At 30.3% G+C, this 23,018-nt stretch overlaps 1 protein-coding gene across 15 annotated transcripts in view; it reads left to right on the forward strand.

The window, feature by feature from the left end:
• Positions 1-23,018, forward strand: part of LOC145287809 (sodium/hydrogen exchanger 2-like) — a 323,765-nt gene that overhangs the window by 293,484 nt on the left and 7,263 nt on the right. For 9 of the 15 annotated variants that reach the window (XM_080135670.1, XM_080135661.1, XM_080135662.1 and 6 more), the window contains one exon: positions 17,787-17,839. In XM_080135670.1, the coding sequence (XP_079991796.1) occupies positions 17,787-17,839 (53 nt within the window). Of the gene's footprint in view, positions 1-701; positions 732-17,786; positions 17,840-23,018 lie in introns of all 15 variants that reach the window. The other 6 variants (XM_080135658.1, XM_080135659.1, XM_080135660.1 and 3 more) reach the window with 1 other exon arrangement.

The raw sequence follows: 23,018 nt of genomic DNA on the forward strand, positions 1-23,018 counted from the left end.
CTATTAGATTATCTTTAATTTTTATCTGTTAAATATTCGGTAATTTCTTTTAAATTAGAACATTTGTTCATTAAATATTTTTCTTTTCAACATATTATACTGTTTATTTTTATCATTATTATTAATCTTGCTTTAGTTTTCTTTATTCATATCTTTAGGATATAGTATATTTTTTTATCTTTATTTTTATTATACTTATAATTCATTATTTCTAATTTATCCGAATAATTATCCAAATTATCTCTCTATTCGAAAATTAGGTTTTACAACATATATATATTTCTGTAGAAATATATTTTCCTATAATATATACCAATCCTTATTTAAGAAGCTCAAGGTAATTACAGAGCAATGTAGTAAATAAATGACAAAAGACTATATTCCAAAGTTCATGATGTTGACCATCTTATAATTTATTCCTTGAATTCAGTTGACATTTATAATTCTTGACAGTATCTGTTTCGTAGTACAAAATTAATCACATAATTATTATATCAATCAGTGAATCTCTTTTTCCCTTCATATATATATATATATATATATATATATATATATATATATATATATATATATATATAATTTTTCCGAATTCAAACAGATAGCTGTTTGTAGCGACCAAATGTAACTGTTTACCCTCGAATAAATTATATATATATATATATATATATATATAGGTTTTGAGCTGTACATTTTCATTTCAGGGAAGACCTTGAAGAAGAGGAACCTTTAAGGTATTTGAGTCGAAGGTCGCTTTTTTTTGCGCACTGCGGGTTTTAGGATAATGCTTATGAGTTATTTAGACTTAGAGGGGGGAAAAAACAGTTGTACTTTTAGAAGCTGAATTTAAAAAAAGTTTTATTTTTACAAAAAAAAAAAAAAGAAACTTCGCTTTTCTTCAGCTTTTTGGCTTTGGAGTTCAAGTTTGGTTTCTCTTTTGTTCGTTTTAAATTTTATTTTTTGCAATGCACATCTAATATTATACTGTTTATTTTTGTTATTATTAATCTTTTTTTTTTCCTCTTATATTTTTAGGATATAGTATATTTAACTTAATCTATTTTTATTATACTTTTAATTTATTATTTCTAAATTATCCAAATTATCTCTATACACTATTATTTTATTGTCCCTGTATTTTATTACAGTTATTGCTCCTAGACCTTTTTTTATTATTATTCCTGGATTTAATTTTTTTTTTTTTTTTCACTCCTGGACATTATTATTTTTATCACCATTAAAATTTATTACTCTTAGACTTTATTATTTTTGTTGTTCTCAGAAGTTATTATTTAGATGGTATTGTTATTACTCCTAGAATTATTTTTAAAAACCTCAAGAATTTATTTTATTAAACCCTGGAATTATTTTTTATTAACCCCCAGACATTATTATTTTTTATTAATCCCCAGACATTATTATTTTTTATCAATCCCCAGACATTATTATTTTTATTAATCCCCAGACATTATTATTTTTATTAATCCCCAGACATTATTATTTTTTATTAATCCCCAGACATTATTATTTTTTTTATTAATCCCCAGACATTATTATTTTTATTAATCCCCAGACATTATTATTTTTTATTAATCCCCAGACATTATTATTCTTTATTAATCCCCAGACATTATTATTTTTTATTAATCCCCAGACATTATTATTTTTTATTAATCCCCAGACGTTATTATTTTTTATTAATCCCCAGACGTTATTATTTTTTATTAATCCCCAGACATTATTATTTTTTATTAATCCCCAGACATTATTATTTTTATTAATCCCCAGACATTATTATTTTTTATTAATCCCCAGACATTATTATTTTTTATTAATCCCCAGACATTATTTTTTATTAATCCCCAGACATTATTATTTTTATTAATCCCTAGACATTATTATTTTTTATTAATCCCCAGACGTTATTATTTTTTATTAATCCCCAGACGTTATTATTTTTTATTAATCCCCAGACGTTATTATTTTTTATTAATCCCCAGACATAATTATTTTTTATTAATCCCCAGACATAATTATTTTTTATTAATCCCCAGACATAATTATTTTTTATTAATCCCCAGACATAATTATTTTTTATTAATCCCCAGACATTATTATTTTTTATTAATCCCCAGACATTATTATTTTTTATTAATCCCCAGACATTATTATTTTTTATTAATCCCCAGACGTTATTATTTTTTATTAATCCCCAGACGTTATTATTTTTTATTAATCCCCAGACGTTATTATTTTTTATTAATCCCCAGACATTATTATTTTTTATTAATCCCCAGACATTATTATTTTTTATTAATCCCCAGACATTATTTTTTATTAATCCCCAGACATTATTATTTTTATTAATCCCTAGACATTATTATTTTTTATTAATCCCCAGACGTTATTATTTTTTATTAATCCCCAGACGTTATTATTTTTTATTAATCCCCAGACATAATTATTTTTTATTAATCCCCAGACATAATTATTTTTTATTAATCCCCAGACATAATTATTTTTTATTAATCCCCAGACATTATTATTTTTTATTAATCCCCAGACATTATTATTTTTTATTAATCCCCAGACATTATTATTTTTTATTAATCCCCAGACATTATTATTTTTTATTAATCCCCAGACATTATTATTTTTTATTAATCCCCAGACGTTATTATTTTTTATTAATCCCCAGACATTATTATTTTTTATTAATCCCCAGACGTTATTATTTTTTATTAATCCCCAGACGTTATTATTTTTTATTAATCCCCAGACATTATTATTTTTTATTAATCCCCAGACATTATTATTTTTTATTAATCCCCAGACATTATTATTTTTATTAATCCCCAGACATTATTATTTTTATTAATCCCCAGACATTATTATTTTTTATTAATCCCCAGACATTATTATTTTTTATTAATCCCCAGACATTATTATTTTTTATTAATCCCCAGACATTATTATTTTTTATTAATCCCCAGACATTATTATTTTTTATTAATCCCCAGACATTATTATTTTTTATTAATCCCCAGACATTATTATTTTTTATTAATCCCCAGACATTATTATTTTTTATTAATCCCCAGACATTATTATTTTTTATTAATCCCCAGACATTATTATTTTTTATTAATCCCCAGACATTATTATTTTTTATTAATCCCCAGACGTTATTATTTTTTATTAATCCCCAGACGTTATTATTTTTTATTAATCCCCAGACATTATTATTTTTTATTAATCCCCAGACATTATTATTTTTTATTAATCCCCAGACATTATTATTTTTTATTAATCCCCAGACATTATTATTTTTTATTAATCCCCAGACGTTATTATTTTTTATTAATCCCCAGACGTTATTATTTTTTATTAATCCCCAGACATTATTATTTTTTATTAATCCCCAGACATTATTATTTTTTATTAATCCCCAGACATTATTATTTTTTATTAATCCCCAGACATTATTATTTTTTATTAATCCCCAGACATTATTATTTTTTATTAATCCCCAGACATTATTATTTTTTTATTACCCCTTGACTTTAATTTTTATTATCCATAGACTTTATTATATTTATTACCGATAGACTTCATGATTTTTATTACACATAGAATTTATTTTTTTTACCCATAGAACAATTATTTTTAATAGTCATAGACTTTATCATTTTCCCCCATAATCTTTATTATTTTTTGTATGCCTAGACTGTTTTTTTATCACACTTATACTTTATTTTTATTACAACAAGACTTTATTATTTTTCATTACCCCTAGACTTTAATATTTTTATGATATCTTTAATCTTTTTTTATACCTGGACTTAAATATTTTTTTTATTATACCTGGACTTTAATATTTTTTTTTATTATACCTGAACTTTAATATTTTTTTTAATTATACCTGGACTTGAATATTTTTTTTTTTTTATTATACCTGGACTTTAATATTTTTTTTTAATTATACCTAGACTTTAATATTTTTTTAATTATACCTGGACTTTAATGTTTTTTTTTTTTTATTATACCTGGACTTAAATGTTTTTTTTTATTATACCTGGACTTGAATATTTTTTTTAATTATACCTGGACTTAAATATTTTTTTTATTATACCTGGACTTTAATATTAGTCTACCTTATAATGTTTTTACTTTGTTATTATTGTCATAATTATACTTTTAAAATTGTACATGACATTTTATACTTATTCTAATATTGGACTTTTTTATTTTTATTCCTTATACTTTTGTATTTGTATTATTTCTGTACTTTATTATTTTATTTTTATTATTATATTTTATTATCATTATTATTTTATTATTATTGTTACTATTATTTTTATTATATTATTTTTAGTATTATTATCGTTACTATTATTTTTAATATTTTATTTATTATATTTTATTATTTATTATAATTATTATTGCTAAACTTTATCATACTTATTTTATTTTACTTCATCCTTATATATAGAATTATTATACTTTTCTATCATATTATACTTTATTATACTTATGTTATTATTTCACGTTATTATTAGTTTATAATAGTTGTATTATACTTCGGATTATTTCATATTTATTATTACATTATTATTAAATTATTATTAAATTTTATATTTTTGCATATTTTATAGTCTGATTTATTTTGTGCTGATAACGACTTAATAATAAGCCTCTCCATGTCTCCAGTACTATCTCTGCTATTCGAGTAGAGGTCTGTATAGTGTTATCCACCTTCGGTCTTTCCATCCTCTACGAGCCTTCATGATTTAGTTCTGCTAGAATTGTAAAAACTTGTTTGCCATGTTATATAACCGATTATGTGTGGATTTTAATCTGTTGAATTTGTTGGCTTTTCAAAATTTCGCTTTTTTTTTTTTTTCTTTTTTTTTTTCAATAGTGTGCATATTGAATTATAGTAGGATTATACAATCAGGGCAAAAAATGAAATCTTGGTTAATAAAAATATGTTTTACACAATGAAGATTCTTAGCATTCGATGTTGGTTGACCGAAGTTAGAGAGTCAACCAGTGTTGCCCCCCCCCTCCACCAGGGGAATGCAACTATGTGCATATTGTTCAGCAATGTCTGTTTCTGGACTGAATGGTATGGGTGATGGTCAAAATTCCTGAAAATTGAGATGAGAAAGATAGGTACAAGCTATCAATTGCAAGAGATTCTGTTGGTTAGAAAAAATTAAAACGAATGGAAACGAGATACACCACTTCGCAATACACACTATTCTACTATAAAAACATTTTTGGTCCCTCGACAAAAGGAGGATGGACCTGTAAATTCACCCTTGTCCATTCGTCCGTCTGTACTTTTCTCAATAACTACGCATTGGAATTTAAAAAAATTTTGCACAAACATTAAACATGATATGAGTAATAAAGTAACAGAACGGATTTTCCGGGAAAACTCAAAACTCCGGTTGCCCCCCCCTCCCCAGGGATTCCTTTTGGGTTAAAATGGCTAAAATTGACACTTTTGTGCTTATTAAAAGAAATTAATGCTTTGGATTTTTATAAGACTTTCTGAAAAGTTGAAACTAACCGATTTCTATATAATTTTGTTTGTCTACTTTGCGATAACTCTTGAGGGTGCCTCAGGGGCTCTTTTAGGGCTAATAAAAACACTCCATTTTGGGGACTATGTTACCATATTTGTCCAAAATTTTCTGTGCATATCTGTTTAGCAGTTTTGCATGGTGCTGAACTCAAATTTAAATATGTTAAGGCCTGGGGGACTTTTGGGGCTAAATGGGGTGGGTGCAAATGATGGACTTAGTCATTACTTTTTTTTTTTTGCATGGTGCAGAACTCAAATTTACATATGTTAAGGCCTACAACTGCACCATTTGTTCATTTTCATCAGGATTTGACGTCCCCTGGGGGTTTGAGGGCTAAATGGATAGGGGTGGGGGCAAATGCTGAACTTGGTCATATTTTTATGCCTCATTCACTGTGCACTCACGGGGGACCATGTATGCTTCACTTGTCATTAAGACATTAATAGCAAAGAAAAAGTTATGATCCGCTGATACAAAATAGATTTTAAAATATTTTTGGTGGCATTAACTACAACCAAGGCTGGTGCTAACAGAACTTCTTATTACTAATATTATTTTAAAAAATTGATCATTCTATTGATATCCTTGTCTTTTACTTCAAGATATAAGCAGTGATTCCAATTATTTAAATTCTTCATATAAAACAAAGCAAAAATGGTGTATATGGTTTAACTTCAAGTTTTGATTGTTCCTTTCTACAGCTTTCTTAAGATGTACAATCGTGGAGAATCTTGTGTGACGTGTATTACCAAAAATGAACATGGTTGGTCTGTCTATTTGTCCCTAGCTCGCCATTCTCTTTTACTCTGATGGCACTTTCTGACTAAAAGCAGCAGCCGCAGCAGCCCTCCTTTTTTTTTTTTTTTTTTTTTTTTTAGAACTCTAGCCTTGAAGAAGTCTGTAGAATAGTTCTGTAGAAAATATTGTAACATTTTATTTAATTTATTTATACAAACATTGAAGACTACATATGTGCATACATGTTTCTGTAATCACCCGTTATTGGGGAGATTACGTCTTCGGGCCAAAAATTTCCCTTGAAAACTCAACAACTAAAGAAACTTAAGTAATGTGTAGTCCCAACAACGGTTGTAAAATTAAAGTTTATTCTGTTTTATTTTTCTTCTCTGAAACCATCTTTTGACCATGTTTTTTCTCACTGTTATTCTGTTAATCGATTATTCTGTTGTTCTAGATCTTGCAAGAAGTTTTATGTCCATTAAACTTTGTCAGATTTTTATGTAAATTTCACTTTTCTGGCTTTCTCTGTGGCGAACTGCTGCACTAAATTCTCCGTGTCAATTTCTCAGCTTAGTTCATGTTCAGTGCTGATAACAGCTAAGCCAGCCAGTCTTTCCTGACACAAAAAAAAAGTTTTTAATTAGTTTCAATTTAGTGAAACTGCGCTCACAGTTTGAAATTCGATTTAAAATTCTAAAAAAACAATTTAAATGATTTTGTTTTTAAGGAAAAAAAAAAAGTTTAGAGTTTTATCTTTCTGTTTAAACCAAAAGTGGTTAAAAAATAATGGATTTTAAGTTTTTATGAAGATTAAGAAGCACTCGAATGGCAGACTCTAAAAAATATATTTATTTTCAAGTTAATCCGAATTTTTTTTGTTTTTCATTACTATAGATCTGCAGAGCCCAAAATAGCCTTGCAGCTTTCTGGGGTCTTGCGACCTCCAGAGAACCATTGCAGGGTCTGTGGGGGCGCTAAGCACGACTTGGAACATAAGTATTATAGTGTTGCGAATGATTTAAAAATCAATCGAAAGCAATTTGATTTAATTTGCGTTAATTGGCATTACAAACAATTTGATATTTTAAGTGATCCTTTGCTTGTGCACAATATCATGCCCTCTGCAAGAGCTAGAATTAATGGGCCTTATAAAATTAAAAATAAACATCTTTTGTAATTACAAATACAGTAGCTAACAAAAGACATCTTTTTTTTCTTTTTTTTTTTAAATATAATTTTCATCAATTATCACTATATATTGATTAATTCTACAGCCTTCTTCAGACACAAAATCTCGTGGCTTGCTTAGCTAGCGATGAACTTTGTTTCCTCATTTATTTTCTTCAATTATTTCAATTACATTGAAAAAAAAAATAGCTTAGTTTTCACTTGTTTAATGGCAGTTGTTATTGTCAATTCGGCAGCTTTCTGATACACGTCTTAAACATCATTTTTTTTCTTTTGTTTTTGCCGTAATTTCAATAAGTTTTAAATCTTCGCTTTTTTTGAAAGCGTTCGTTGATCCGAAGGAAACTGATAGTTCTCGTTTTTTATAATTTATTTCTGGGTTTAATTCGGTTACCTTTTGCGTCTTTAAACACACACTGTCTCTCATTGAATCATATACCGTGTATTTTATAATTAAACAAATAAAAAATCAAAATAAAATCAAATAAATTATCTATATAAAGGCAACAGAACAAAGCCTCTTTAATAAAATTACTCATGATGATCATTATTGATCGAAAGCGCTAGAAAAAAATGGCTAACAAAAAAAATCACTCAGATATATAATACAAAATTTACCAACTGAAACTAAGAGAAATGCTCGGCAGATCGAGAAAATCAACAGAAAAATAAGGAAAAACGAAATCTGTCGTATTTAACCAGACTTTCTGCCGAAAATATATATATATAACTACTTCATTTACTCACATAAAATTAATATACGAAAGTATAAATTCATGCGTAAACTTTAAGTATTTACTTCAAAAGTGCTCAATACGTAGGTAGAGCTAGTTAGTTAGTTATAAAATATATATGGCGATTAAACTACACTGAATATTCCGCGTTTCATCCACTCTAGGATTCTTCAGGCTTATGCACGAATTTTGTGGTTGTCTGTCCTTGCGTGTATAAAAAGGACAGACAACCACAGAATTCGCGCATAAGCCTGAAGAATCCTTGAGTGGATGAAATGCGGAATATTCAGTGTAGCTTAATCGCCATATATATTTTATAACTAACTAACTAATATATATATATATATATATATATATCTTGTTGATTCCCAACACATAAATCAGAATCTTGTATTTATGCTTAAAATATTAGGTTCAGAATAAAATGACCTTGAAACATTTGTAAACTGACTTTCCCATCAATGTTTATTTTCAAAATAACTAAAATTATACATGAAGCTCTGTTTTATTGTGAGACCAGTATGCTTCAATGTTTTGCAAACTTTTAAATTGAATTAATTTTGGATATGTTTGTGTTTTTTCCAAGGTAATTTTAAATTATGAAACTTTTTTCCCAAGTAATCTACACATACATTTTCAAGTTTCATTCCCAAAATAAATCATCTGGCTAAATGCATGGATCTATTCTTTCTGATTGCTTTTATAAGTAATGTTTACGAACTGAACATTCAGATTGGCAGGTCTTATTACCCATCATTATTTTTATTGGTTAAGGGACAAACTCCTCTCAAATATAGTCTTTTAAATATATTTTCATATTATTACTAAGTTCAAATTACGTAATAAGCACTGTCGAAGTAAATATGCAATATATTACCTTATAATATCTGTTTATACATGAAATATATGACGTTTAAGTTTATAGGAAAAAATGACATAGCATAAAAATTTCATAAGATTCTTGTATTGTAAAAAAAAAAAAAAAAAAAAAAAAAAGCAATAAATTTTTAACTTTTGTAGCAGAAACAAATAGAACTCTTTTCTTGTGCGTCAGTGCCTCCCCTGACTGTGCAATATGGCACATACTGACTAATCAGAGGCATAGCGCAGGGATCTTCCTTACCCCCTTAAGGAACTATAACTGCTTCCGTCCCGGACAAGAAAAACTCTTCCTTTTTCCAGCGAGACGTCAAAGAGAGTGGACCTGTTTCCTCACTCTCTCTCTCTCTGCCTACATCGGTATCGACGATTCCCACTTGGGAATAACTACCAGGCAAAGGCAGACGAGTTCTATCCCAGCTATATCTAAATGGCATCTTGCCTTACTTCAATAAACCTTTTCCTTGCCAGTTTTACGAAGTCGTTTGTTCGTTTATTCAGTAGCTTGTGTTGAAATATTTATTTTATTAGGGAGTGCCCGAAAAGCATTAACCCAACTCCCTAAACTTTATATATTATAGTCATACCATTTAAAAAAATGAATTTAAATTAAATTTATCGAATCGATCATGGAAAAAGGTAAATAGAGATTTTTCAGATTTTTTTATATGTATAATAAAAACTGTTATTGACGATTAATATTTTAAAATGGGATGAACGATAACTGTTCGAAAACGGATAAGTTAATGTTTCTGATATTTTGTAATTCTATGCACAATTTTTTTTCTTGACATATCTTAGTGATTCTTGTCTGTCAATAGGGGTTCCTACGTAAAAAGGAAACACCATACTTATGAATTTCTATCATTCTGGAATAACTTTGAAATTTAAACTCTTAATAACATAATAATATTGAATCTAAATAAATAAATAAGCAACATCAGTATTAGCATAAGATTAATCGGTCAGGTATTATTTCCATATGTATTGGACAGCTCTGTATTTAGTGAACTATTTTTCTGTGATGTTGCTTCTGGCAACATATGTAAACGGCCGGGATATGATAAAAACGCTATTTTCATTTATGTTTAAAAAAAAAAAAAAAAATTTACAAAACAAAACGTTTTAATTTATGTTTAAAAAAAAATTTGCAGATAAAAATGTTTTCATTACACATTAAGAAAATATACATGAAATTTTTGTTGATTTTTATTTTATTTCCATTTTCTTTATTGTAATTACTATATCATAATTGTTTTTGTTTTTTTATATATTTTTAAAATTTTATCAGTACTCGACATATTCCGGTGGTTTATGTATACTGCCTGGGTGCGTTAAGGTATCATAAAAAAAACGTGCCACTAAATACAGAAGTACCAGAATAAATAAATAAATATATATATATATATACTTTTTTTTTTTTTTTTTTTTTTTTTTTTTTGGCTCCTAGGTGCACTGCTTGAATTCAAGATTAAACCTTTCATGCATTGTTTATTTTGTGGAATTCCAAAAGTAAATAATACACGTTAACCTATTTATGCATGAATCGCTTGCTGGACATTCTTTTTAAAGATCCAAGTATATTGTGTAGGCATTATTTGTGCCACTGAATGCTTATTTTGGGTGGGGTAGGGGAGGAATCAAAAGTGGATACTCCTGATTATTGGGGACATACTTTTAAAGAAAACGTTGAGAAAATAACCAAGTAAAAATTAATTTGCACCTTTTTTTTATAAAATAAAAGATGTTTGATAGCAACTAAACTGACTAATTCATTCTGTCAACACAAAAACGGATTCACTAGAATATGGCAGCCAACGCCCAACGGCTTCAAGATAGATTTAAAATATTTCCTGCAATGTTTCGATTTACGGTGTATCTCTCAATTAGTAATATTAATTAATTGCAGAAGTCAAATTATGACTCTATAATTTAAACGACAATTTAACTGCAATTACTCCTTAATTTTTTTTTGTTAGTTAAAGAAAGACGTTTAAAATAAGGAAAGGTTAATTTAATCCTTAACTAAAAATAAAAAAAAAATAAAAAATTGATTTTTGTCGATCAAAGGGAGATAACTGATAGCAATCTTCTGTCTTAACCAATGGCATTCTGCCAAAACTTAAGAATTCTTGGTGAAATTATTTATAAAAAAAATGATTTAAGTGCTATCAGCTATAATCGAGACTGAAACCCAAACTTAGGAAAAATTGTTGGTAAAATTATTTATTACAAGAAATGGAAGTGTATAAAAATTAACCGACAGTCATTCGGATGTAAGCGTGACACACAAAATAAATAACACACACGCTATCCTATATAGATTGGGGTTTGTATTACTGTACACATAGATTCGAAAAAAGTTGTCAAAAAACAAATATATAACAAATAAATGTTATCAAAGGCAAGATAAGTTACTTTTCTACCAAACTGGATATATTTTTTGTGTTTTTATTCAATGTAATATGTTTATTCAGCTCGAAAAACATACAGTGTTTACCGATGTATTCGAAAATTCAAGATGGCGTCTGATTCTCTCTTTAACACGGTAAGTTTGGGATAAGGTGTTATAAATAAAAAACTATACAAAATACTATTAAAAACCCGCCGAATATATGTCAACCTATGTCATGGTAACATATATTGAGCGAGTTTTTAACAGTATTTTATCCGGTTTTTTATTTATAACACCTTATTCCAAACTTACCGTGTTAAAGAGAGAATCAGACGCCATCTTGAATTTTCGAATACATCGGTAAACACTGTATGTTTTTCGAGCTGAATAAACATGTTACATTGAATAAAAAACACAAAAAATATATCCAGTTTGGTAGAAAAGTAACTTATCTTGCCTTTGATAACATTTATTTGTTATATATTTGTTTTTTGACAACTTTTTCGAATCTATGTGTATAGTAATACAAACCCATAGATTGTACAACATATAGTTTAATATATTTAGCAAGATGTTTGAAGTCGATTAAGATTCACCCAAATACTTGGCATTGTGCATACATTGGTTCATGTAAATATTTACATTCCATTTTTATTTCTTTTTATTTATTTTTTTAATTTTTGTATTTTAAAGAAAAATCACAAATTATTAATTTTCGTTTTCAGGTGGATTTCTTTTTATTTAATGGCTTTTTCAAATTTTCTTTTCAGGTTCTATATTATTTTTCTTTAATTAAAAAAAAAAGTTAGAATATGAAAATAGTTATTTTAAATCTTAATTACAAGATGTTTGATTCCAGAAGGTTCTTGACTCATCACGGCTTTGCAGATATTTAACATGCTTCCCACGATGTGACACAAGGTCAGAAGGTGGATTGTTCAAGCCAGCGCCCCTAAAGAAGGAGCACTCTGGCCTAACAAAAATCCCCTGGACAGCCCTGTTGGCATTCTTTGGTAAGGACGCCTTAGGCAGTAAGACAGTAAATTTACTCCACTCAAAAGCCGAGTGGCAAGGCCCTGAAGAGTGGTCCTCTTAGGTACTAGCTAGGCGGCATACCTCAGTCCAACTTTTACAAAGTTTTCTTTCAAGAACCTTGTAGAACAATACCTCAATGTTGCTTTCTAACTAACTACAAGATGGTAATTATCAAGTCCAATGTTAACAAATTCTTGTTGCATAAGAATCAAATCCGGCTCTGTTTTAAGTCATTATTCACTGTTTTATGCTCACCCACCTGATATCCTTATTAACTCTTATCCTCGAGTGGCTTTTGGGCTTTGATAAGTGCATTAAAAAAGTGTATTTTAGTTCCAGAAAAAATAAGAAGTACAATCTTTGTAAACTTATTACTGACTAACGAGGGTTTTACCGCTGCGTTTTAAAATATGCTTAAATATATTTTAATTCATGCAGCTTTCATATTATTACAGAGTTAGTTCTCTGTTGAACATTATATTGTACCTAATATATAGTAGTGATTTTAAAAGTTAAAAAAAAAAAATGACTTTGGTGTCATCAGCTAGAATCGAAACCAAAACGTTTAGTGCTACAGACACATCTCCTACCAAAGTAGCTATTGGGAGAGGGGTGTAATATTTGTTTATTGGTTGTTATAACTGGCAAAGTGGATACAAATATTAGCTTGAGAGGAATATTTTATTTTCTTAGTTTTTACATACTTTTAGAATTCTGTGTCTGCTCTTCGCAGGACACGTGTGACAACGTAGAAGCCTGGAGACTGACTGTCCAATCCTTTTTAAGTCAGTCATCGGTCAGAGAGAGAGAGAGAGAGAGAAAGAGAGTGTGTGGGGGGGTGAGCGAGCAGCAACAGCAGAAGAGAAAAGAGAATAGATTTTTGGGTATCTTGGTTAGTTGAGTTCTTTTAGAGAAAGAGAGGATTAAAGAAACAATGTCTTTTCTTCATGGTAGTAGTATGTGGCCTGGGGTCACTTAGGTTCACTCCTACAGGGGTAAGAACGATTTAATGTTTAATATTAAATGAAGAAATAAATTGAATTTGGGCATGCATAGAAATAAGTAGAAATATGTCGGCAAGTTAAAATGAACAGTTTGCATTTTAACTTACCGATATATGTTTTTTTTTTATTCATCTAAAAACAGATTTTGTCTGTTTTAAATCCTATTTGGTGTATGATTACTATTTCCTGTTTATTTCCGCCGTGTTATGTGTCCAAGTAGCTTAAATGTTTATCAGCCATCCTCAAGTCCAATGTAAACAAGTTCTTGATGAGACGTCCCCCTTAAGTAATCCAATTTGCCAAATTTACACTTCTAACGATTACTATATTGTCCTATTGACCAATGTATACTCTTTAATCCTTATCCTCGAGTGGCCTCTGGGCCTTGATAAGTGCTGATTCCTTTGTAGAAAAAAAAATATTTACGCATGCATGCATCTACTGTGTTATCTATATAGATGTGTCCATTTTCTACTTGTTTACAAACATATTTTTATAAATGTTTAACTAAATTATCCTGTAAAATTCTTTTTGAATATTATCTAATAAACAATTGCTTTCTATTTAAAACCCCATACAGCTATGATCCGACCACACTTAGAATTTGCATCATCAATGTAGAAACCCTCTTATGCTCGGGACCTGTAAACCAGAGACGTGCAGCCAAACGAATACTACCCCTCAGACACCTGCCATACTTTTAACATCTTTATTTTTTTCTGCACTTGGACTTATACTGGGTTTCAACGTCTTACAAATGACTTGGTAAAATTAAATTATGGTAAACACGCATAAAATTATTAACCATTATAACAACAACCACCCTGAGCACCATTTTGATCTCCATGGGTCTGACACACGTAGACATGCATACAAAATCAGAAAACGTCACAGCTCCCATAGCTTTTGGGACAGATTACTTTCACACTCAAAATTGCTGAAGCATGGAACAAACTGCCTGCATCAGTCGTTGGCTGCTAAGACACTGCGACCCACATGCATCTCGAAATTTACAAAAGCTACACCTGAACTCCTCTTCTTTATAGCATAACTGCTGCACTGTTTATTTCACTACTAATTTTTTTTTTACTACATTTTCACCCCAAACAAGGCACTTTGATGTAGGAGGCTACTATCAGGGAAATAAGTTGCAGGGATACTATGAAGAGAGTTGAGCAGCAAGATATCTGTTTACATTACACTTGAATTTCTGCATGTTAGTACAGTTAGGGAAGCAGGAACCCAGAAAGGAATTCCAAAGTCTAGCAGTTCTGGGGAAGAAAGTATTAGAGTAGAAGGCTTTTTTTTATATCTAGGGATCTTTACTGTGTAGGGGTGGGATTTTGTTGCTTGTTGGGTTTGTTGGAAGTATTTACGTCGAGGGGGTACAAGGGTTTATAAATTTATAATTTAAAATATTGCAGCATTAAGAATTTTTTAAAAATTCAATTTATAACATTATACAATCAATTCTTAATGCTGCAATATTTTAAGTGATAAATTTATTATATATATTACTAGAATATCTTGTTCTTTTCTTTTTCCAGTTTTAACAACTAGTCTTTTACTTTTCCATGTTTAAGCTTAACCATACTACTTTTCAAGCTCGCATTTTTCCATTGTAATTTTAAATACTTTTGTACCAAAGCCGAAGGCAGTACCTTCATATTTTTTTGATCAGGTAAGACTTTATCTTCACTGAATGCAACAATGGCAAAAATGCAATCTTTTTTTTGTGTTTTACATTATTTTAAGTCTATTGTTTATTTTTTTTTTATTTTGACTTATTGTATTAATATTTATTTTGTTTGAAAATCTAACAATGTAACACAATTATTTTGAAAATATTTTCTTTTGTGATTTTCAAAATTTTCATTATTTCTTTTATTACTGAATTGAATTTTCAGCTCATGTAAATAAACATATATGCATGTATATATTTTCGTAACATGTTTTGATTCGAGGAGCTATTTTTAAATGGCAGTATTTTTTTTGTTTGAGCCTCTTGTATTTTCCATATTTTTTTAAATAATTCACATAGTATTTTATTCAAATTTGTGTGTGTGTATATATATATATATATATATATATATATATATATATATTTATGGCAGTAGAGTTTAGTTTCCTAGAAGTACATCCAATGAAACATGTGTCAACCAAAAAGTGCTCAATGAGTAAACAGAGCAGGTATATTAAATTTATTTATACAAACATTGATGGCTACATATGTGCATACATGTTTTCGAAGATAATTCATGGCCTGAAGGTGTAATCTCTCCAGCACGGGTGATTACAGAAACATGTATGCACATATATAGCCATCAATGTTTGTATAAATAAATTTAATAATTATATATATATATATATATATATATATACCTTGTTTTATTTTTCTCCATTTTTTTAGAGATATTTTTCATGATGTTCATCGAATCAATTTGAAGGAAATATTTAGAAAATTGAACCCTCTCCTCCAAAAACAAAAAAAAAAACCCCATAAACATACTCATCAAACAAAACACTGTTATTTAATAACATTTTCCTGAATGTATGTATTACATGATTTTTTTTTAATTTAGACAATAATGTACAATACGCTTAAACATTTTATTTTATTATAAGACATTTTATTTTATAAGACATTTTATTTTATTATAAGACAATTGTTTCTGCCATTCCAAAAATATACATTTTCATGATGATCAAAATATCATAAAAAAAAGGCTTCATTCATCAACATTGACCGTACAATATTAAAATCATTATGCACTAAGATCATTTTTTAACTAGTTTTATTTGATGTTTACATATTTACAAACACTTATGTATAAATTATCATTGCTATTTCTCTACATAATACGTTGTTTCGTGTGTCATTTGTTTATTTTTTTGTTTGCGATATTTTTTAATCAACTATTATTTATACAAACGAGCGTTTTTACCTTAATGCTAGTTTGGAATAATTTTCCTTTCATAAATATGGTGACCCCATATAGTGATGTATATTTTTTAAATTTGATTATCCATGAAAATATCCAGCATGGCTGAAAAGCAGATTATCCAGCGTGGCTAAAGCGAGCAAGACCAAAATGCTGAATTGTAAACGCTGTAACACATGTCGTAGATAATTAAATAATATATATATATTATTTTTTCAACCTTGGGGATTTTTACTTAAATCATTACAAATTGTTTCGATAGAGAGGACAATAAAAGATCTTGTCCATCTCATCAAACAATTCAAGCCAATATATATATATATATATATATATATATTTCTAAATTCGTTATTATGATCTATAAATTTCAAACTTAATTTATCTAAGTGTTTATTAAACTCCTTGTGAGCTTTCGTCTATATTTCGCGCTTTTGCCATTTTTACTTCTGTACTATTTTTATAAATAATCTTTGCAATGATCATAACATTTTTTTTAATGAGACTTTATAAATAATCATTCCAATTGTCATAACATTTTTTTTAATGAGACTTTATAAATAATCTTTCCAATTATTATAAAAATTTTTTAATGAGACTTTATAAATAATCATTCCAATTATCATAACATTTTTTTTAATTAGACTTTATAAATAATCTTTCCAATTATCATAACATTTTTTTTAATGAGACTTTATAAATAATCATTCCAATTATCATAACTTTTTTTAATGAGACTTTATAAATAATCGTTCCAATTATCATAACATTTTTTTAATGAGACTTTATAATCTTTCCAATTATCATAAATTTTTTTAATGAGACTTTATAAATAATCGTTCCAATTATCATAAAAAATCTTTGAGACTTTATAAATAATCATTCCAATTATCATAACATTTTTTAATGAGACTTTATAAATAATCATTCCAATTATCATAACATTTTTTTAATGAGACTTTATAAATAATCATTCCAATTATCATAACATTTTTTTTAATGAGACTCTCTCCAGACAAGACACAAAATCACTCGATTTAAGAAGCTAAAAAAATATTACTTGAAAATCAAAAATTATAAGTGTTCAAGGGATAAATTTTGACTCGGAAAACAGCAATTATTCATCCTTTGTCAGAAACATTGCGCATGGAATGCAAGAACTGAAAGACGATAATAGAAACAAACTACAGCAGTTTGATGCATGACAAAAAATTATCAAACATTTTTTTTTTCTCTTTTTAACCAAAATAATAGTTCTCGATTGTATTTTGTTTTTGCAGCACTGAACATGAAGTCAATATTCCACTCCAAGATATTGGCTCAAAAGATGAAGGTAACTTTAAATTTCTATCTTACCTATATACAATACTAGCGGGTAGATCCGACGTTGTCCTAGAATGATGATCAATGAATGTTTCACACTCTCATATTTTTATTGTCATCGAAATCAGTGAAATAAACCATTTTTTTTATAATCAAATCAATTGATTACCTGCCTATCACAGTGCACCGGAAGAGTGCTTTACATTCCTCTTGCAGTGACATAGTCCACAATACATTGTAGTCTACATTGCACTGTAGAGAATATACTCTTGATTTTATAAAATTATCTTCATATATAACCAGCGGGGGGAGGGGGGTACCCGGCGTTGCCCGGATGTTTGTAGGTGTAAAAAGAAAAAAAATGTGTCAGTAGGGAGGGAGGCTCGAACCCGTGACGAACCCGAAGGCGGAAGAGAAAGAAAATGTGACATCTTACCGCTACGCTACGAGGCCATAGGAAGTGAGAAGCATTCAAATTTAGTGATGTCAATCAAAAAGTTGACTTGCTAAGTGAATGAGTTCACGCAGGTGCAGAAATGAAGGTTGGCTGAAGGCCAGTTCAGCTGTCCAGTTTCATTTATTTGTTTCCTCACGATGTTGGGGGGGAGCTCTCAAATGAATAGCAATTGTCTGATATGAAGGATTTTCCCCACATTGATCAAAGCTGATTGCCTTCAAGAGATGCCGGATTTGATTTGATTCAGTTTCGCTTTATTTATACGAAAAAGACAGGTTTTATAAACTCACTCAAAATAAATGTAGAGACATGACCATTCACAAATCGTAGATATTACAATCTAGGAAGTATATAAAAAGTTCTAAAATATCGTACCCCACCCCCGAAAAAAGCCCTTGCTGGACATACAAAAACGCAGGCGGCTGTTTTGCCTTTTATATATATATATATATATATATATATATATATATATAGATTATTGTGGGTGCCCGGCGTTGCTCGGGTGTTTGTTGGTGTAAAAGGGGAAAAAAAAGTTTTGGTAGGTAGGTAGGCTGGAACCTGTAGCCTTGACGTGAAGGTGGAAAAGAAAGGGAAAAAACCTGACTCCTTACCACTCGACAGAAACTAAAAAGGGTTTTAATTTAATGCTTAAAAAGTTAAGTGACAGGTGCATAAATTTAATGAGGTTAAACATCATGCCATAGGGGAATGAACTTTGGCCGCAACCAGTTTTCCCAAGATGTTGGGGAAAACCAGCTCCCTATAAAGAGGGGAGTGTCCAAATGAATAACAATTGTCTGATATAAGCCCCCCCCCCCCGCATTGATCAAAGCCCATTGCTTTTCTGGACCTCCCGGCACGAGTGCCAGGTAAACGCTTTTGTTACAGACTCAGTTTTGCTTTTTTATTTGGAAAAGGCCACCATTCGCCCATGTATGGAGTACTGTTGTCACATCTGGTCTGGTGCATCTGCTGCTTGTCTCTCGCTCCTAGACAGGGCTCAAAAGAGAGTCGCCAACCTGATAGGTCCTGAACTGTCATCTAGGCTTCAGCCTCTGTCCCATTGACGAGATGTTGCATCCCTCTGCCTGTTCTACAAATACTTTAATGGTGAATGCTCTGATGAACTGCAAGCACTTGTACCTCCTCGACATAACTACTCCCGACAAGCTATTAAGTCTCATCCGTTTACAGTAGAGATCCCTAGGTGCAAGAAAGCCTTTTACTCCAATAGTTTCTTCCCCAGAACTGCGGGTCTTTGGAATTCCCTTCTGGGATTCTGCATTCCCAACTGTACTGATATGCAGAAGTTCAAGTGTAATGTGAACAAACATCTTTCTACTCATCTCCCTTCATAATGCCCCTGCTAATTAAGTCCCTGATAGTATCTCCCTGCTTCAAAGTGGCACTGTGCCTTGTTTGGGGGTGAAAATTAAATAATAAAAAAAAAACAGAAAGAAAAGCCAAATAAACCCGCAGAGACTAAGAAATACTGCGAAAATAGCATGTAAAAGTTGCCCAAATAAGATACACATGACGCCCTTCTGTAAATTGAAGATATTACAATCTAGGGAGCATATAAAAAGTTCTAAGAAATAGTGCCCCCCCCCCCCCGGAGGAGCGCCCCCAAGCCTTTGCCGGACATACAAAAACTGTGCACACACTCACACACATTTTGCCTTTTATATATATATATATATATATGGCTTGAATTAAAGTTTAAAATGCAAACTTTAAATATCGTTTTAATTGTGCTCTAAGCAGAAACATTCATTTCAAATCCGCCCCTGTCATATCAAAGAACCTACTGTTGATCTTTTATGCCTGGTCTTACTGCATGTGCAGTGATAATGACTTGAATTTAAGTTTAAAATGAAAAAATCAACTACCATGGTGCAGTTTGTTCTGAATGCACCCCTGTCATATAGAAAAACCTACTGTTGATTTTGTATATCGGGTCTTTCAGCTTGTGCAGAAATAAAACTTCTGAAATGCAGTTTTGATGTTAGGCTATGTAAGATGTTAATGTTGGTCCAAATCGCCTGTTCCTTCTTTCGGCGGATTGTTTGGATTATCAATACTTATCAAAGACATTCCAATACAAAACCTACCTAAGAACACTGCCAAACACAAACGAAAACGAAACTATAAACGAAATTTCATAAAAATCAGTCCAGCCATTTTCGAGACCATAGGGAACGAATTCACAGACACACGAACAAATATAGAGATGAAATAATCACAAAATAACTAGTTCTCCTTGACCGGTTAATCCCAGGAACAAAGTGAATTCATTTTAGCTTTTGAATTTTTTGCAGATTTAGTCCTTTCTCTCGTAGCTCGTATACAAAGCTTGTTTCAAAAGTAGAGCCTCCTATTTTTTTTATTAAAAAAGTTGAGGAGCTACGAAGACGGAAGTGGTACCATTAAAATGAGCATTTTGTGCTCCAGAATATATTTTTCTACATTGTCACCACCATTCTCTATGCACTTTTGCCAGCTGGTGTGGGGGGGATTTTCTCTTGTCCTTACAGCCTCTTTCACACGAAAGAGATGTCATTAGGCTACTACATCATTATGTCCGGGTTAAGGTTAGTGTTTGACTGAGCTCCAATTCCTAGTTCTACCTGTAAATCATTCACAGCAAGACCTCGTTTGACTATAACTCCAGCAAAAAACACCTTTCTCTTTCCGTATCAAAAACCATACAGAATTCCCATGAACAAAGTTTCTTATCTAGCCTATAACCTATGTGTGGAACAAAGAGCCAGGCATGTCTAAAGATAGAGTACTGTTGCCACATCTGGGCAGGAGCTGCTAGAAAGATCTTATCCTGCCTTGACAGAGTTCAAAATAGACTTTGTAGCCTAGTGGGGGGGATGCTCTTTTCTTTTCCCTGCAACCTCTTTCTCACAAAAGAGACGTAGTGAGCCTGTCTCTGCTTTATCATTATTTTCATGACAAATGCTTGTCTGAGCTCCAATCTATGGTCACCCTCGCCAAACTTTCATGAAAAACACTCGTCAGGCTGAAAACACTATCAATAATTTCCCCCACTCTTTATCTGTGCCTAAATCTAATCATAGATTCCATGAACAAAACTTCTTTCTTAGAACTGCACACATGTGGAACTGTCTTCCGTTTGCCTGCTTTCTAGCTCACTACACTATGGTTGTCTTCAAGTCCAATGTAAACAAGTTCTTGATGAGCCGTCCCCCTTAAGTAATCCAATTTACCAAATTTACACTACTAATGATTACTATGATATTGTCCCATCGACTACTGTACACTCTTTAACTATTATCCTCGAGTGGCCTCTGTAAAAAAAAAAAAAGATACCAGAAATGCAAGAAGAGACGAGTTTGTAATAGCCAGACTCTGTATAAGATATACATTCATTACTCATAAACAGTTATTCGAAGGTGAAGAGTCTCCAATGTGTTATTGAAGTTATCGATAAGTCAAAATGATAAGTTATCTCCCTTGTCTAATATTTATACAAGAATTAGATACTCCTTGTTTTATATAGTAAGGAATTAGCTATCTGCTCGTAATTCCTTTCTTTACTGTCAATTTCTGTATGGATACGAACTAATTTTTGGCTAATCTTCCTAATGGACATGAAGCGATCGCCTTGTATGTGTGTTAAGGAAAAACAATTTTATTGAATTTATCCTCCAGGCATGTTTTGATTTGCTTGTGCGTATCCTGTCAAGAATCTTATACAGTTAAGCATAAGTTAATTCATAGATAGTCAGGATCTGCAACACGAACAAATTTAAGATCTGTTTTAAAACACAAATCACACCAAAATGTTCGATTTTATCAAAGAAGTTAAACAGTTAAAAAAAAATCGATTTTTTTTCTTTTTCCATCTTTTTTCAAAACAATATAAAATAATTATCCTACCTTGGAATCTCCTTTGATAATTTTATTTATGATAAAAACACCCATGCCATAAAATAAAACCAAAACAAGAGAAAGAGGAGCAAATACTAAAGGCAAACTGTTTAAGGAAAAGTCTTTCAGTAGAAAGCTTTTTTTTTTTTTTTTTTTTTAATGATAATCACCACTTATCAAGGCCCGGAAGCCACTCAGGGATAAGGGGTATTGCATGTACAGTAATCAATGGGATAGTATCTTAGTAATCATTAGTATTGGAGATTTGATAAAGTGTCTTACTTTAAGGAGGCGGTTCATCAGGAATTTGTTTATTTTGGACTTGAAGACATCCAAGTTGTAGTCAGGTGGTAAACAGACAAATGGAAGAGAGTTCCACAAGCGTGTACTTCTAAGAAAGAAGCTTTGTCCATGGAATCTACGCTTTGGCTTTCTGACATCTATGAAATTTGACAGTGAAGAGGTGGAATTTTCCTGATAGTTGGAGGGCACATGTGTAGCAAGTTCGCCGGAGCACATTTTCCTGAAATACTTGCAACATTGTGGCAATGAAACGGGTATACAATACGAGAACCCCAACACAAAAAGCCTTTCATGGACATACATGCCTTTTATATATAGATTATATTGGACCTAGTTTTTTTTTTTTTTTTTTTTTCTCCATCTTTTTTTCGAAACAAAACAATAATTACTCTACGTTGGGATTCCCTTTGATAATTTTGTCATGAAAAAAAAAAACCCATAGATAGTTGCTATGCCATAAACCAAACCAAAATAAAACAAGAGCAGGGGGAACGAATATCAAAGGCAAACTGTTTAAAGAAAGGAGTTT

This window comes from Euprymna scolopes, chromosome 11 (assembly GCF_053919585.1).
Source record: "Euprymna scolopes isolate OS-2025 chromosome 11, ASM5391958v1, whole genome shotgun sequence".
Classification (NCBI taxonomy): Eukaryota; Metazoa; Mollusca; class Cephalopoda; order Sepiida; family Sepiolidae; genus Euprymna; species Euprymna scolopes.